At 34.4% G+C, this 18,163-nt stretch overlaps 1 protein-coding gene across 4 annotated transcripts; it reads left to right on the top strand.

Moving 5' to 3' along the window:
* Window positions 1–1,127: 1,127 nt before the first annotated feature.
* LOC116773989 (venom protease-like) lies at window positions 1,128–16,780 on the top strand. Of its 4 annotated transcripts, XM_061523956.1 has the most exons (11): window positions 1,133–1,262; window positions 10,097–10,151; window positions 11,495–11,649; window positions 13,107–13,212; window positions 13,465–13,619; window positions 13,859–14,024; window positions 14,379–14,508; window positions 14,579–14,742; window positions 15,474–15,575; window positions 16,137–16,306; window positions 16,530–16,780. In XM_061523956.1, the coding sequence occupies exons 3-11, from the start codon at window positions 11,647–11,649 to the stop codon at window positions 16,683–16,685; spliced, it is 1,152 nt and encodes a 383-aa protein (XP_061379940.1). In that variant the 5' UTR covers window positions 1,133–1,262; window positions 10,097–10,151; window positions 11,495–11,646; the 3' UTR covers window positions 16,686–16,780. The 4 variants fall into 4 exon arrangements, with proteins under 4 accessions (XP_061379937.1, XP_061379940.1, XP_061379939.1 ...); XM_061523953.1 differs by lacking the exon at window positions 10,097–10,151 and having other exon boundaries at window positions 1,128–1,262; XM_061523955.1 differs by lacking the exons at window positions 1,133–1,262; window positions 10,097–10,151 and adding an exon at window positions 6,528–6,949.
* Window positions 16,781–18,163: the final 1,383 nt, after the last annotated feature.

Here is an 18,163-nt window from a genome sequence, read left to right as displayed (position 1 = left end):
CTCTAAACAATATAATTTTCACGCCATTCGAGGAGCGCGCAAACCTGCGAGCCAGCGTATCACTCTCACCGACAACGCCCTCCTTTCTTTCTCAATATCGGCATCGTCCTTGAGGCCGGGTCAACACATGCCCAAGATATTTAAATTGGTACAATCCTTTGAGTTCATTATCATTGAGCAAAATTAACGGTGTTATATTTGATTCTTCACCCCCTGCCTCTAAGACCATGACTACACTTTTTGTTTTCACTATATCACTATTGTAGATAAGACCGTGCCCTCCCGAATAAGCTTCACATATCGCTGTCAGCTTCCTAAGACCACAAATTGAGGCACTTAAAGAACCATATCGTCAGCAACTTAGGTTATTAATACAAATGCAATCTATATGACAACCTATCCTAGTGCCACTAAGCTCGCCAAGTAAATCATTCACGTACAAGTTAAAGTGGGTTGATGAAGTTAAAAATCTGAAAGAATTAAATGTTTATAGGAAACTATAAACATTTTTCGCTGTTACAGCGAATTATACATCATCAAGAATTGAATAACAATTATCTGAATATATTAAAATGTATTAATAAATATATGTAAAAAATATTATTGTTTAAATAGAAATTATTTGACTTTATCTTAATTTACCTAGAAATAGATGTACTCATCAATCATCATCATCATCAATACATATTATAAAATAAAGTACCCCGCCGCGTCCGTCTGTCTGTCTGTTCGCAATAAACAGAAAAATTACTGCACCGATTGTCAAGCGGTTTTCACCATCTGATAGCGTGATTCTCGAGAAAGGTTTTAGTATATAATTTGTTAAGGTTTTGTATTGATTTGTGTCTACATTAACGATATTTGTTGAAGATTTCAGCTTCTAACGAAAACGCTGCCAGAACTCTTTGAGATATAACAAAACAATGTATGGTGGAATTGTGTATCTTATACAGGTCTACAGAAAAGCCCGCGGCGGCATATGTCTATACCTTAAGGATAACATACTATATACATTTTACAACTTTTAACAATTGGCATTCCTAAAGCGTTAATTGGAAAGCTATAAATATAAATTACTGATATATAAATTACTTCGTTTTCAAGCCTACATCAGTATCTGTGAATTACTTTTTAAATTATTTAAATCAGTCGCTGGCAGTGCTTGCTCGTACACGCCATGTTACCTCCTCGCGTAATGAGTAGTGCTCTGTTGACAGTGCTGTGTGTCTGTTTGTGTCCACAAGCTGTGTTTTGTCAATACCGTAAGTTTATATATCAGGATTAAGTTCATATAGAGCGCAGTAAAGAGACTTGCAATACATTTACAATCGGATATTATGTTTGACTTTTAATATAAAATATTTAATTATAATTATTCTTGTTATAGCGCATGCAACTTTCCAAGAACACTTTTTAATTTTTGTTATGAATAAATATATATAATAACTAGTCCATATATGTATACATGATTTCCAAACCTGACAAACAAGGCGTTTTAATGTCCTGATTTAATTTGGTATCCATTATATGATACAAATGTAAATACGCATTGTATGCTTTCCTACACCAACATCTTTCCTATACTAACATCTTTCCTACACCAACATCTTTCCTATACTAACATCTTTCCTACACCAACATCTTTCCTATACTAACATCTTTCCTACACCAACATCTTTCCTATACTAACATCTTTCCTACACCAACATCTTTCCTACACCAACATCTTTCCTATACTAACATCTTTCCTACACCAACATCTTTCCTATACTAACATCTTTCCTACACCAACATCTTTCCTATACTAACATCTTTCCTACACCAACATCTTTCCTATACTAACATCTTTCCTACACCAACATCTTTCCTACACCAACATCTTTCCTATACTAACATCTTTCCTACACCAACATCTTTCCTATACTAACATCTTTCCTACACCAACATCTTTCCTATACTAACATCTTTCCTACACCAACATCTTTCCTATACTAACATCTTTCCTACACCAACATCTTTCCTACACCAACATCTTTCCTATACTAACATCTTTCCTACACCAACATCTTTCCTACACCAACATCTTTCCTATACTAACATCTTTCCTACACCAACATCTTTCCTATACTAACATCTTTCCTACACCAACATCTTTCCTACACCAACATCTTTCCTATACTAACATCTTTCCTACACCAACATCTTTCCTATACTAACATCTTTCCTACACCAACATCTTTCCTATACTAACATCTTTCCTACACCAACATCTTTCCTATACTAACATCTTTCCTACACCAACATCTTTCCTATACTAACATCTTTCCTACACCAACATCTTTCCTACACCAACATCTTTCCTATACTAACATCTTTCCTACACCAACATCTTTCCTATACTAACATCTTTCCTACACCAACATCTTTCCTATACTAACATCTTTCCTACACCAACATCTTTCCTATACTAACATCTTTCCTACACCAACATCTTTCCTACACCAACATCTTTCCTATACTAACATCTTTCCTACACCAACATCTTTCCTACACCAACATCTTTCCTATACTAACATCTTTCCTACACCAACATCTTTCCTATACTAACATCTTTCCTACACCAACATCTTTCCTACACCAACATCTTTCCTATACTAACATCTTTCCTACACCAACATCTTTCCTATACTAACATCTTTCCTACACCAACATCTTTCCTACACCAACATCTTTCCTATACTAACATCTTTCCTACACCAACATCTTTCCTATACTAACATCTTTCCTACACCAACATCTTTCCTACACCAACATCTTTCCTATACTAACATCTTTCCTACACCAACATCTTTCCTACACCAACATCTTTCCTATACTAACATCTTTCCTACACCAACATCTTTCCTATACTAACATCTTTCCTACACCAACATCTTTCCTATACTAACATCTTTCCTACACCAACATCTTTCCTACACCAACATCTTTCCTATACTAACATCTTTCCTACACCAACATCTTTCCTATACTAACATCTTTCCTACACCAACATCTTTCCTATACTAACATCTTTCCTACACCAACATCTTTCCTATACTAACATCTTTCCTACACCAACATCTTTCCTACACCAACATCTTTCCTATACTAACATCTTTCCTACACCAACATCTTTCCTACACCAACATCTTTCCTATACTAACATCTTTCCTACACCAACATCTTTCCTATACTAACATCTTTCCTACACCAACATCTTTCCTATACTAACATCTTTCCTACACCAACATCTTTCCTACACCAACATCTTTCCTATACTAACATCTTTCCTACACCAACATCTTTCCTACACCAACATCTTTCCTATACTAACATCTTTCCTACACCAACATCTTTCCTATACTAACATCTTTCCTACACCAACATCTTTCCTATACTAACATCTTTCCTACACCAACATCTTTCCTATACTAACATCTTTCCTACACCAACATCTTTCCTACACCAACATCTTTCCTATACTAACATCTTTCCTACACCAACATCTTTCCTATACTAACATCTTTCCTACACCAACATCTTTCCTATACTAACATCTTTCCTACACCAACATCTTTCCTATACTAACATCTTTCCTACACCAACATCTTTCCTACACCAACATCTTTCCTATACTAACATCTTTCCTACACCAACATCTTTCCTATACTAACATCTTTCCTACACCAACATCTTTCCTATACTAACATCTTTCCTACACCAACATCTTTCCTATACTAACATCTTTCCTACACCAACATCTTTCCTACACCAACATCTTTCCTATACTAACATCTTTCCTACACCAACATCTTTCCTACACCAACATCTTTCCTATACTAACATCTTTCCTACACCAACATCTTTCCTATACTAACATCTTTCCTACACCAACATCTTTCCTACACCAACATCTTTCCTATACTAACATCTTTCCTACACCAACATCTTTCCTATACTAACATCTTTCCTACACCAACATCTTTCCTATACTAACATCTTTCCTACACCAACATCTTTCCTATACTAACATCTTTCCTACACCAACATCTTTCCTATACTAACATCTTTCCTACACCAACATCTTTCCTACACCAACATCTTTCCTATACTAACATCTTTCCTACACCAACATCTTTCCTATACTAACATCTTTCCTACACCAACATCTTTCCTATACTAACATCTTTCCTACACCAACATCTTTCCTATACTAACATCTTTCCTACACCAACATCTTTCCTACACCAACATCTTTCCTATACTAACATCTTTCCTACACCAACATCTTTCCTACACCAACATCTTTCCTATACTAACATCTTTCCTACACCAACATCTTTCCTATACTAACATCTTTCCTACACCAACATCTTTCCTACACCAACATCTTTCCTATACTAACATCTTTCCTACACCAACATCTTTCCTATACTAACATCTTTCCTACACCAACATCTTTCCTACACCAACATCTTTCCTATACTAACATCTTTCCTACACCAACATCTTTCCTATACTAACATCTTTCCTACACCAACATCTTTCCTACACCAACATCTTTCCTATACTAACATCTTTCCTACACCAACATCTTTCCTACACCAACATCTTTCCTATACTAACATCTTTCCTACACCAACATCTTTCCTATACTAACATCTTTCCTACACCAACATCTTTCCTATACTAACATCTTTCCTACACCAACATCTTTCCTACACCAACATCTTTCCTATACTAACATCTTTCCTACACCAACATCTTTCCTATACTAACATCTTTCCTACACCAACATCTTTCCTATACTAACATCTTTCCTACACCAACATCTTTCCTATACTAACATCTTTCCTACACCAACATCTTTCCTACACCAACATCTTTCCTATACTAACATCTTTCCTACACCAACATCTTTCCTACACCAACATCTTTCCTATACTAACATCTTTCCTACACCAACATCTTTCCTATACTAACATCTTTCCTACACCAACATCTTTCCTATACTAACATCTTTCCTACACCAACATCTTTCCTACACCAACATCTTTCCTATACTAACATCTTTCCTACACCAACATCTTTCCTACACCAACATCTTTCCTATACTAACATCTTTCCTACACCAACATCTTTCCTATACTAACATCTTTCCTACACCAACATCTTTCCTATACTAACATCTTTCCTACACCAACATCTTTCCTATACTAACATCTTTCCTACACCAACATCTTTCCTACACCAACATCTTTCCTATACTAACATCTTTCCTACACCAACATCTTTCCTACACCAACATCTTTCCTACACCAACATCTTTCCTATACTAACATCTTTCCTACACCAACATCTTTCCTATACTAACATCTTTCCTACACCAACATCTTTCCTACACCAACATCTTTCCTATACTAACATCTTTCCTACACCAACATCTTTCCTACACCAACATCTTTCCTACACCAACATCTTTCCTATACTAACATCTTTCCTACACCAACATCTTTCCTATACTAACATCTTTCCTACACCAACATTGAGAACCGTGATTAGCTTTTTTTTATAATCACTTCTATGCAAAGTCAAGTAAAATGAAGATTCAGAGATGAATCGTAACCCCTCTTAGTTTGCACACCCACTCATCAAACGATAGACTCACATCAGCTTTTGACAGAAAAGTTTCATAGCTTCTTTATTATCGCAGTTGGTGGATTAAACCAAAATATAAAACGTACTGATCGACACCGCTACCCTTGTTCCCTAACCTTGTCAACTATTGTAATTGGTCAGGTAGTTTTTCTTCAACTCAGCTACAGTATGTGACGCTGCCTGTTGTGAACAACTCGGTTTGCGAGACAACTTTTGAGTCGCGGGTCATCGATGAGAGAGATATGTGTGTTGGCAGAGTTTTTAAAGACTCCTGCTCCGGGGACAGCGGTGGATCGCTCATGGACAATTTAGTAAGTAATTTTAACGATCATGATGTCACGCTTGTAGGACTGTTCTTTTTTGCAAAATACATAGTGCAAAAACCAAGGAATATATAAATATTGACAACCAATATGGCTAATGGCACCTGTTAAAATTTACTGGAACGGGTGTAGAGTAATTAATATTTTAGTATATAAACTAATAAGTAACGAGAAAAAAATGGGATATCGGTTCAAGTTTAATAATAAATACACAGAATCCATTTTAGCCTTCGCTGACGATCTCGCAATATTGTAAGATTTTCTGTTCATTTCAATTCATTACTAAGTACTGCCACCTAGCATCGAAATCTGCAAACTGTCAAAATGGCATTAACATTTGGCTGGTGTTTGCTACATATTAACAAAAATGATAGCTTTACAGAGTATAATTTTTATAATACTGTGTCTTTAGCAGCACCTACCTGTGTCTACAGAACAGTGGCGGGATAACCACAAGCCCAGCCGGGAAACTGATCGGAAGAGGCTTGCTGCAGCCTTGGGTTCTAAATAGCTCCAAAAAGTGCTGGTGCAGAAGCCAGGGCAGGACGGGGAAACCACTGCAGTCTGCAACTATCTTCCCAAAAAAGTCATTATGTATACGGACTGCAAAGACTCTTGCGACGATGATGAGGACGTGTCTTTAGCTGTAAATTTTTAGAATCATTTAATTTTTAAGCGATTTTAGATTTAAAACTTGTTGAATATGACGAACAGCATCAAGGTAAGTTTGTCTTGATTTTTCATAATTGTTATTTGTTTTATGAATTTTCGATTTAAATATTTATTAAGGCCAATATGATTACTGTATTTTATATTTAGCTTTTGCAGGATCAATGGAATATAGAAGCTGGGATGTCGGTCAACATTTAGAGTTTACAAATGAGATTAAAAAGCTCATAGGGTCATGACCTCTGAACGGCGAGGGACAGGTACAGTATTATTTCCCAAAAATTAGAGATTAGCTAAAAAATTGCTACTTTGTAACCCGAGGTGTAATATCGAAAATCTATCTAGCGTTCGCCCCAAAAACTATTGATAATAAAACAAAATAATGAATTAAGGCTTTGCAGGTCTCATTAAGGTCTAGAAAAAGTCCGCGAGAGTATATGTCTAACTATCATAGTTTAGTCTCAATACGCATTTTAGTGTTCAACAAAATTATAAAATCGTCTGAAGAAAGAAACTACGTTAAATTTATATCCTAATATTGATCCTTATCGAAATGAAGAATTCTTTTATCAAAGGCATTTATGTAGAAATAAAATACTTTTTGCTTTATCGCAATTGGACTTTTCATTTTGAAGTTATGACGAGTATAAGACGAGTCGAGTTGGTACCTAGTAACGAATTATTTTCCAAAGAATTTTATCAACGTAATATGTCTAATATTAGGTAATCTTTAATATTTCATTGTGATCAAGTTTGTCATTGAAATCTTTAAATCAATAATTTCAATTAAGATCTTAGAATTGTATCCTTTCCAATACTTATAAATGCAAATTAACTCTGTGTCTGTCCAAACCGCTGCAGCGGCCGTGTCGGCCGATAGTACCTCTGATGTTCACGCGGACGGAGCTAGTAACATATAAAATAAATACAAATTAAATTTATCAAATAATAACTCATTACTCATTCTACTCAGAAAATAGTATTTTGGATATTTTACTACATGTGCATTGTAAATAAAACCTGTGATCTCATTGTGCGAGATAAAATACTGTGCTCTACACAGAGGAGGATAATAGTTCTCTGTGATTTGTATCCCATATGTGAAACTATATGTATCAAAGTAAGAAAAGATACGGCCACGGAACCAGTCGTCTCGCGTTACTTTAATTGAAGGCTCCTGTCGTGTTATAGAATAAGTCCCGTGACGTGAGTCAAATGACATTAAAAGTCTGTTAACAAGAATAACCAATATAGGTTTAGTTATCTGGGTAGGGTATGCAGTGCTTATTGTCTATGGTGTACACGCCACTGATATAACATAAGACTTATACTGAAAATATACAAATTGTTTATCATAGATTATAAATAAAATATTGACACTAGTTATTATACGTAAGATAAAGTAATATGTTAATGTAATTATAATACCTCTCGGACATGCACCAACTAGTCAATGACTTAATTACAAACTTATTTCAATATCAGACAGAATTTTTTTTTTCAGGCTCCTATTTAACTTGCATTGCAGGTAACTTAACTTCCAATCCTTTTTGTATACAATATTAAGTTATTTTTGTGAGCTCGTTCGTAATATAGCGTTAATTGTAAAGTTAAAAAGAAATTAAAAGTAAAAAACCTTTCTAAAAAACACGCCTTCACCGGAAACTGAAACGACATAAATGTTTTTTTAAATAAAACTAATATTTTCGGATTACTTCGCGTATTTTATTATTTAAAAAAACTACATACTTCCGACGTTTCGGTTACTTTGCAGCAACCGTGATCACGGACAGACGAGAAGGTCTTGGATCTCACGATGTATTTTTAATTTGAAACTTTTACTGCGGACTAATGATTACATATGTTTGTTTAGATTGATCAGCAAAATTAAATAATTCAATGTGATTGATTTGAAGTCTTGAAATGACCAAACTATCTGACGACAAGATCTAATACTTAATATGATATAAACATTGTATATATATTAAGAAGATATGAAAGGCTTTATTATGAGATACGTTTTTTAGTTTTAATTTTGTTACTCGATTCGATTCTTTCTTAGAATGTCTTGCTTGAATAATAATAATCTCTGAATTCAGTTCTTATATGTACTATATATATTTAATATTAAAGGTACCTTAGTACCTTCCACCTGTATCCTTACTATGAGTTTCTTTGACTAGCTAAAGATTTATGTATCGAGTTGATTGAATAATGAGTCTTTCCACACTGTTGTATCAACGTAAATGTGCGATTAATTTACGATTCTCTGTTAAAATCTAATTTAGAACAGTTAATTGAGAGTCTGTTAACACTAACCGTAAAGTCTATGAAATATAATCCTGTATAATGTCGTACCTTTTTGAAATTAAACTGGTTAAATACAAAACTACTAATAGAACCTCTGAATGCACAAAATAAAGCACAAAAATTGTAAAATTCTGTTGAAATTAAAATATAAGATGTACTTACTACAGTTATTAAAATGTCTGAATACATAATTATATAAAATTACAAATACAATAGTCGTGATGTAAGCAGTAAAGTTTGATTGCGAAGTAATCGCTCACACCATCGCTCGTCTGGTAGTGGTTTGTATTGATAGTATTTATTAATACGTTAACGTGAGAATGAAAACGTAAATTACTACAGACGTAAGGAAAATGATATGCATGCTAATAAGGTTGTGTAAAAGAAAAAAAAACGGATATGATAAAAAAAAATTATATATGTAAATGTATATAAATATTTAGCTCATAATATATCCTATTGTTTATAGCAAAATTGATTTATTTTAATGTAATACTTTTGTAAGTTGAATGCAAATATTAAATGTGTGTCGGAAATGTATTCAAGAGACGTATCTATTGCATCTCATATATTCAAAGCTAGTCAAGAGCCAGCCCCAGTCGCTGGCGGTGCTTGCTCGTACACGCCATGTCACCTCCTCGCGTAATGAGTAGTGCTCTGTTGACAGTGCTGTGTGTCTGTTTGTGTCCGCAAGCTGTGTTTTGTCAATACCGTAAGTTTATATATCAGGATTAAGTTCATATAGAGCGTAGTAAATAGACTTAGAATAAAATAGTAAATTATAAGTACTGGATATTTTAGATTGTAATATATTAAAATATAAAAAGATTAAAATTTCAAAATGCTAAGATTTATGAACTTGATAAACAGGTTGTAAATAACTCGTTGAACTTGATGTCTATAGTCTAATTAAGATATAAAAAATATATATCTAACATTTTTATATGAATGTTTATAATATCTCCGAAATATTTCCTTATAGGTGGGTATTGGAATGTGTATAAAGTTTAAATTTTGGTTAAGAAGTACCTATATTAAAAATTATTATTCTTAATGTCTAACTTTGAAATTTGTTTGTGATAGAATATACTTTTTAGATGGTATACATTTCACAGACATTGACGAGTACTGTATATACGATAACCTGCAGATGTAAGTAAAGACACCGAGATGATCTGTAGACAGAACAAGCACACGCTTCACGTATAACACATTCATGAAAAGTTCATCGTTTTGATAGGAATCATTTCTTATCCGGAATCATTGTATGATATTTGTTGTTTAAAGTAGATTTTTTTTTGTTATATATAAACAGTGCTAGTCTCTAATATTCTTCCATCTCTCAGGAAGCCTGATTATAATACATTTAAAATTTTAATCAGGGTGCCATTTTTGTCGCTTATGACACTTAAAAGCTGTACCACTTGTAGACTTTTCTAAAGCGAAGGACAACCAAACATAGGATGTTGCAAGGTTTTGGCCATATCAGGGGGGAGGTAGAATGCCCCAGTCAAATTGTAATAATTGTTGCCTCACAATCAATGCAACTCGATCTTGTTTATCGTGATGAAATACGAAAGCTAGTTTATTCACCAACTTTGGACGTTTTTATGGAATTATAGATTCTAGTTTTTTTAAAGTGATTGCAACATTTGTCACTGGTAATCGCATCACTTTGTGGAAAGAGCTCGTAGCAAAACTCCACCTTCTAGTCCCACTAAATACACAGCAGTACCTTCTTCAAATTATACATAAACCTAATAATAATTGAAGGTCTATTTTCTTTAGAACAGGTGTGGTTTCTATGCACATTTTGGTCAAAAAGCGAGATCTCAGTTCCAGAAATAGATTCCTTAACATAGATTGTTTTTTTTTTGTGTTGGCAAACAAACTGCAACTAAAGACACGGCTTATAATGCTCGTCTCCGTCAATAAAAAATGCTTATGTATCTTGCTTATAATCTTAGAAACATAAGGGGATTCCACTATCCCACACACACTATACAGTCGTTTTTTTAGCCGACACACTCTTGAAAGTTCCTAGACAGCCCTTACGGTCTTCATAATTAAATACTAATATATCAGTTCTAAATTTCTTAATTCAGTTGCGAAGGATCATATGACTCGTAAAAAAAAATTCGGATTCGGTTAAAATGTGGCTATTGTCTTAAAAAAAGCATTAAGACAGATCATCAACAAAATACTCCTTTTGAATGTTCATCTTGAATGGTATAGTTTTTTTTTTATACATTTTCATAAACGAAAGGACCTTTGAAAAGTTTTGAGATTGCTGAAAGCGATGCCATAAACGGGTAAGAGATAAGCACGCGTGCTAATAAACGTAGCTAGTTAGTGATTCATAGCGTGGCGCAGCAAGAACTCATGTGGCAATCAAATGTATGAAATAACTTACTAATTTACCTGCATTGTTTATAGTTTAATGTACATTGCTTACGAGATACAGCTCGTTATGTAGCGTTGTATTTACCTTTCAGAGGAAACTTGCACCACATTAGAAGGTGGCATCGGAACATGTACGCCAACTATCTTATGCGCTCCGTACTTCAATCTGCTGGGAGTAGCCAAAAACCTCACTATTTCTTTCCAACTTAGAGATGCTCAATGTGGGTCACATGGTATCAACATCATGGTGAGTACCAGAATTAGGACAAAATAAGTTGATATGACGTAGGTAGTATGAGATTATCAAAATCTTGAAAGAAAGGACAGGTAAGAAAATTTGATAGAAAAACAGCTACCATGACAATTTTGGTTATAATAATAATAACAAAGCCCCCTTTATTTCCAATCTACAATTGTTTTTAAACGCTCTTTTGAGTATATATTACAAATATAGCGACGTGCAATTAGTAATTTTAAATATAAGTCTATGTATATATAAATTTGCTTTTCGTTTCTTCTGTTCGCTATCGTTACTTTCTTCAGTGCCATTGATCGGAACCCCTTCACGGGTAAAGGCCTCCTCCAGCGTCTTCCAGACCTCTCTATCTATAGTCTTCTCCATCCATTCACTTCCCGCTACTCCTTCTATATCTTCTATCCACCTCTTTCGAGGGCGCCTTCTTTTCCTTGTTCCTCTTGGTTCCTTCCATAAAATTGTCTCAAGAGTCCATCTTCTGTCCTTGTATCTTGCTATATGTCCTGCCCACTGCCACTTCTGTTTTGGGGCATATTGTAAGGTTATAATTTGCAATTTTCGTCTTACTTTTTTTGCTTTTGACTTTTTGTATCCTTCTCAGTTTCAGTATGCTTCTCTCCATAGCTTTTTGGCACACTACAACTTTAGTGTTTATTTTAGTGTTGTATGTCCACGTTTGGCAACCATACGATAGAGTGGGTAAGACACAGGTATCCAAGACTGTTTTCTTTAGGTGGACAGGATATTTCCCTTTTAAGATTTCTTTCAAATACCAAAATTCTTTCCAGCTCATGTTTATACGCCGGTCTACCTCTAGATCTTCACTTTGGTCCTCGAATGACTGTTGTTTACCTAGTTAATTGTTCTCGTATTCTAGCGGCTTCCCGTGTAGGTTTATAACGGTTATGTGGCTGTTTGTCATTATTTTGGTTTTATTCTCGTTCGTTTTCAGGCCCACTTTTTCACTTTCTTCATTTAAGGTGCTCATCATTTTTTTTTGTCGTTTACTTGATTCAGCGAATAAGACAATATCGTCCGCGAATCTGAGGTGCGTTAGTCGACCTTGATTAACACGAATCCCTTCTGACTGCCAGTCGAGATTGTCAAAAATGTGTTGTAGTACCATCACAAACAGCTTGGGTTACAGAGGGTCTCCTTGTCTCACCCCTCTACAAATCGGTATTACAGGTCCTCGTGTTAATCAGTTTGACTTGGCTTACACTACGTTGGTACATATTTATAATTTTAAGCAAATTTTGTAAATGCTTATATTATGAATACAGCTAATATATTATGAATACAGATAATAAAAAAGGTTTTAAATTAAGTAACCATAATATGACATTGTAATAAGACGTAGTGATTTCCAATCAACGATTGTTTTTAATTTAGGATTTTGTTCCATTGTAAACAACTCCAAAGAATTATTTAAAATATTTTGATGGCAGGTCTGCTGCCCAAATCAAAATGAGCCACCTCCAGAAACAAGCAAATTATTATTGACCTTAAATACCTCCGATGACTCTAATAAGGATCAAGGGATCACTCAACTTGGTAAGAGAGTAATATATATAATTTTGAGCTTTGTAATATTGAAATATATACGCAAAGACCTGATTAAATGTTCTCATTTCGTTTTTTGCCCTCTAGCATGCTTATCTGGAGACGATATTTCATGTAAAAATACAACTTTTAAATTTAAGAGCTTTGTACGTCCAAGTAATCTTCATTCTCAAAGCATGACCAACAACATAACACCCATACAATTATATATTTGACATTTTTGCATCAGTTTAATACTTACAGACGAAACGTGCACCACAATTGAAGGTGGTGTTGGCAAGTGTGAGTCGTTAGCAGCCTGCGAGCCGTACCTCCATCTGACGAGACAAGCCAAAAGCATTCCCTTGGCTATTCAACTTAGAGATGCTCAATGCGGTTCAGACGGAAACGGCCAAAAGGTATCTGACACAGATGTTGGTAATGCTATATAGATACCAGAGCATTCTTATTTTTCTTTTTAGTTGATTTCAAAAAATAAATCAATACGTCCTTATCAGTTATTACAAATAAAGTTCAAAGTACTTAAAACTAATGCTTATTTTATGAGGCTATTATGTTTATATATTTAAGGTTCTAGATGAAACCGAACAATGAGAATAAGCTACTAAAGAAACTACATTACAATTAATTTTTGAAGGTCTGCTGTCCTACTTCAGGTACCTCCACTTCATCGCCGACTGGCGAACCTTCCTTCAGGTCACTATCAGAGTCAGACTACATAACTGCCTTCCCTGAACCACCAGATTGTGGATTCAGTTTAGCACACTTTAACAGAGTTGTGGGAGGTGTGAACGCTAAACTCGGTGAGTATTTTTGTTCTTTTATCTGAGATACACTCACAATAAACATTTTTTCTACATTCCGACATAGAAATAAAAAGTAGGATTTTTGTTTTATTGTAAAAATGTTGATTGTTTGTTTTCAGAATAATTATTTCGTTGATTGGAATAGACTTACCCATATAAGAAGCTAAACGTGGGTTTAATTTATTATATATAAGATCAGAAGGAATAAAAAAGGACTCGCAGTTACATTCTATCTTCCTCTTTATTTATTGTTTCTTAATTTGATTATATTTTTGTACTATCCCAAAAAAAATCAAATCGTACCCAATAGGCAAAAAGTAATGATGTTTTTTATGGAATATTTACTACAAGGTGACTTCCCCTGGATGGCACTTCTTGGTACCAAACAAGAAAACTGGGACGCAGCACGTTGGATATGTGGGGGAACTCTGATCTCTCACCGCCACGTCCTGACCGCTGCTCACTGTATAAAGAATGAGTTGTAAGTGACTTGTACATAAATACATTGTACACGAATGCAATAAATTTGTACATATACTCACTGTTAACAGGAACGTGGTCCGACTTGGAGAACTGGACTTCGAAAGAGACGACGATGGCGCTTCTCCCGTAGACTTATCCATTAAAAGAAAAATCAAACATGAAAACTTCGACTACGCTTCCTTCACTAATGACATCGGCCTTTTGATATTGGGAAAGGATGTGGAGTTCACTCGTGAGTTAATGTTAATGTTATTTCGATTGAAATTTTTATTCCCAGATAGGATAGGAAGTCGATAATACTTGTGATTGAATTTTTTTTATATGCTAAAGTGGCAACCAAGCAGACGGTCTACCTGATGGAGGTAATACCGGCGCCCATGGAAATCCGCAAAATACATTTGCGAAAGTGTTGCCACCCTCGATTAGGGAAGAGGGGGAGGAGAAAGTGGCAAAGGGAGGGAAAAGGGAAGGCGTAGGAAAGGGTGGGAAAAGGGAAAGGGCAACCGGCTCTCTCACTCATCGGACGAAACGCAGCCATTAAAGACTACTTCACGCCGATCTTCTGTGAGAGGGTGGAACTTCCCCGATCGAGCCAGCCCATGTTCGAGCTGCAGTGACTTGACAACAGCTAGGCTCTACCACCTTCAGAAATACAAATAAATTCATTTTATTTGACTTCTTGCAATCCTTGTCTTCAGCTTGGAAATCTCCCAATTGTTGCCAATTTTTCCGTCAAAACCTCTCAACATGACATCTCTGTATAATTTAATAGCGTAGTAGTTACAATGGAACATAACATAACTTTGGAAGCGATGAAATTAGTTCACAAATTAGCATTATTGGTTGAAATTAAGCTCTTGTATTCCTTTAAGCCAAATTATTTTTATATCCTTTCGGTTCTGATTTACTTTCACATATAGAAAACTTAATTTATATCCAAGTTTAAATTTAATCATATTCCAGGTCTGATGCGGCCGATCTGTCTGCCAACTCGTGAAGACCTACGTTCAAAATCTTTTGTTGGCTACAATCCTTTCATCGCCGGTTGGGGAAATGTTGACAACCGTAATAAAACAATATATTATAATAATTTATATACAACACTCTATTTCAGAAACTTATTTTAAGAAGCCATTACAAATGCTTTAAAGCCCGAAACTATAAGTACTAAATTTCGATTCTCAGCAGCATTAAAACACGACCATATTTTTTTTAGGCTGTGTTAAAGATATCTTAGGAAATGAAACATTAATTTTTTTCATGTATAAGTGGCAAGACTATGTTCAGAAACCAGAGATCCATTTACAGGCAATATTTTTATTGTATTATAGGGCAAAAGACTTGAACACAATCAGGTACCTAGTAAAGTTGTGGGGACTCCTTTTAGCTCCTGTTAACGCCCTACAAATAGCAAAAATTTAAGAAGAAAAAGCTGAATAATAGCTTTCGGATGGAAAAGTAGATCTTTCAATTCAACCTCAAACTCTCTCATCAAACGAAAGGCAAATAAAAAAGATCGACAATTGAAGGTGAACTTTCTTTGAACCAAAAGAATTTTGGTAGAATTCATCTTGAATAAACACTGGACTGATTGGTACATATTCGTAACCTATTGTAATTGGTCAGGTGGTGCTGCTAAATCTCACATGCAAGTTGCGCAGCTGCCTGTCCTGGAAAACTCCAAATGCAGGAGGGTTTACGAATTGCGGGTCATCGACGAAAGGGTCATGTGTGCTGGCGTCACAGGCAAAGACTCCTGCAATGGTGACAGTGGCGGACCGCTCATGCAACCGAATGTTAGTCATTCTGCTATAACCATAAGCAATAGTTCGGTTCTTTGTTGCGATCAACGAAAAATGCAGAACTTAATCCTTCCTAAAGCAATAAAACATTGGAAAATAATATGACTAATATATAATCCAAGAAAAGTTCTATTGAATTCTCTCTTGACCTTGCTTCACAGAAATATTGATGTCGCATATATGTCAGAACATGATGCGAATTCTGTAATTTTTTCAGACGAACCGGACAACGGGTAAAATATATTTCTATCAGACCGGCGTGGTGTCGTATGGTCATACTAGATGTGGTGAAGCGAGTTTCCCAGGCGTCTACAGCTCAGTGCAGCACTTCCTGCCCTGGATACAGAAACACGTGCTGGGATCGGACGAATGACTTCTCCTAGTTAATTATATAGAAAAAATAAATATGTGTATGTAATATTAAAATGTAATTTATAATAAGTACCAATATTTAAATTGTCAAAGCTTGTTACTCTTTATTCTCACTAATGCGTTCCTACTTTTTTCAAACAAAAATCAGCATTGAAAAAACTATTTATTTCTTTAATTTAAAGTAATTTCTTTACAGTTTAGATTGTATACAACATTCATCGTTTTGATTTTGATCTAATCACACCTGTCATAAACTTAAATGAACTATTTAATAGTCCATTGACAAAACACTACTTTGCATTTCCATTAATTCAATACAAAGATTAAAAATATAATCACTTAATAAAGTTTCACCGCGGACTATAACTTTATCCTGCGCTCAAATGTTTCTACGAGAGAATACTGTCATTCCGATATTTGTGTTTAAGTCTTGCGAATAAAAAATACGTTTGCTATATGTAGACCAAAATTTAAACTACTTTAGAACAAATCTTAGAATTATAATGTTGAGGAATTAAGTAACTGAAGAATGTTGAGGAATTAAGTAACTGACTATGTATAAGTTTTTTTTATTTATCTCATTTAATTTCATATCTATGTGTATCTTAATTACTAACGGGACATATTTTTAATTCCTTATTTCCTTAATTTAAGCTTTCATTGATAAATATAAGTAAGATATACAATAAAACAGCATCGAGCTTACAACCTAAACGGCAATAAATTTAAGAGGATTTTCGCTTACTCAAAATCCATTTTCGCAAATAAGTACCTATAACATCGAAGTTTGTATGCAGTGGTAATTTATCAATTGTGTCTCGCATCCAAGTAACAAACCGAGTTATATATCAGATTACCGGATATCAAGAAATCCATAAACAATGAAGTCGTAATAACGTATTAACACAAGAAACACGGCAGAAAAAGTTTTGCTTGAAACAAAGAAATGGGGAACTTAAGTAACTAAGCCTATATACCGCCATCTGTCATCAATAATGTACAACTTAAAACAAATTGACTGACCCCCGATTACAGATGGGGTTGTTCACAAGGACTTATAATGTGGTCGTTTCATATCCCTTGGTGACACGGACAACAAATACACTTAATATGAGATAGGTGGAACTTTAAGTTTTTAAATTGCCGGTAGATGGCAATGCTCCATATTTTTAATATAATATAATGTCATATGTAATTATAATAATATATTTTTTTAATCTTAAAATCAATTTATTGCTTTCAAAACTTAACTTTATTTCTACTCAGAAGTGAAAGAATCTAATATAAATTATTAACAGTATTAAATAAATTCCATTGGTTAATCGATATTCAAAATAAGGATGTTGGAAATAATAAATTTTACAGAAACTATACTATATCATCTTATATAATATAATATTTTCACTTATTTCATTTAATTTATTAAAATACGAAAACCAACTTGGTGTTTATTTCCTAGTAACAGTAAATTAATATCAG

The sequence above is a fragment of the Danaus plexippus genome, chromosome 20 (assembly GCF_018135715.1).
Source record: "Danaus plexippus chromosome 20, MEX_DaPlex, whole genome shotgun sequence".
NCBI classification, from domain to species: domain Eukaryota; kingdom Metazoa; phylum Arthropoda; class Insecta; order Lepidoptera; family Nymphalidae; genus Danaus; species Danaus plexippus.
The sequence above is the reverse complement of the archived record's forward strand: the minus strand, read 5'-3'. Positions and strand labels throughout refer to the sequence as shown.

Coding starts and splice junctions, on each gene's coding strand:
- LOC116773989 (XM_061523953.1), top strand. CDS start 1,178: ATGTTACCTCCTCGCGTAATGAGTAGTGCTCTGTTGACAGTGCTGTGT. Junction 14,509..14,578: donor CACTGTATAAAGAATGAGTT/GTAAGTGACTTG, acceptor CACTGTTAACAG/GAACGTGGTCCGACTTGGAG. Junction 16,307..16,529: donor GACCGCTCATGCAACCGAAT/GTTAGTCATTCT, acceptor TAATTTTTTCAG/ACGAACCGGACAACGGGTAA.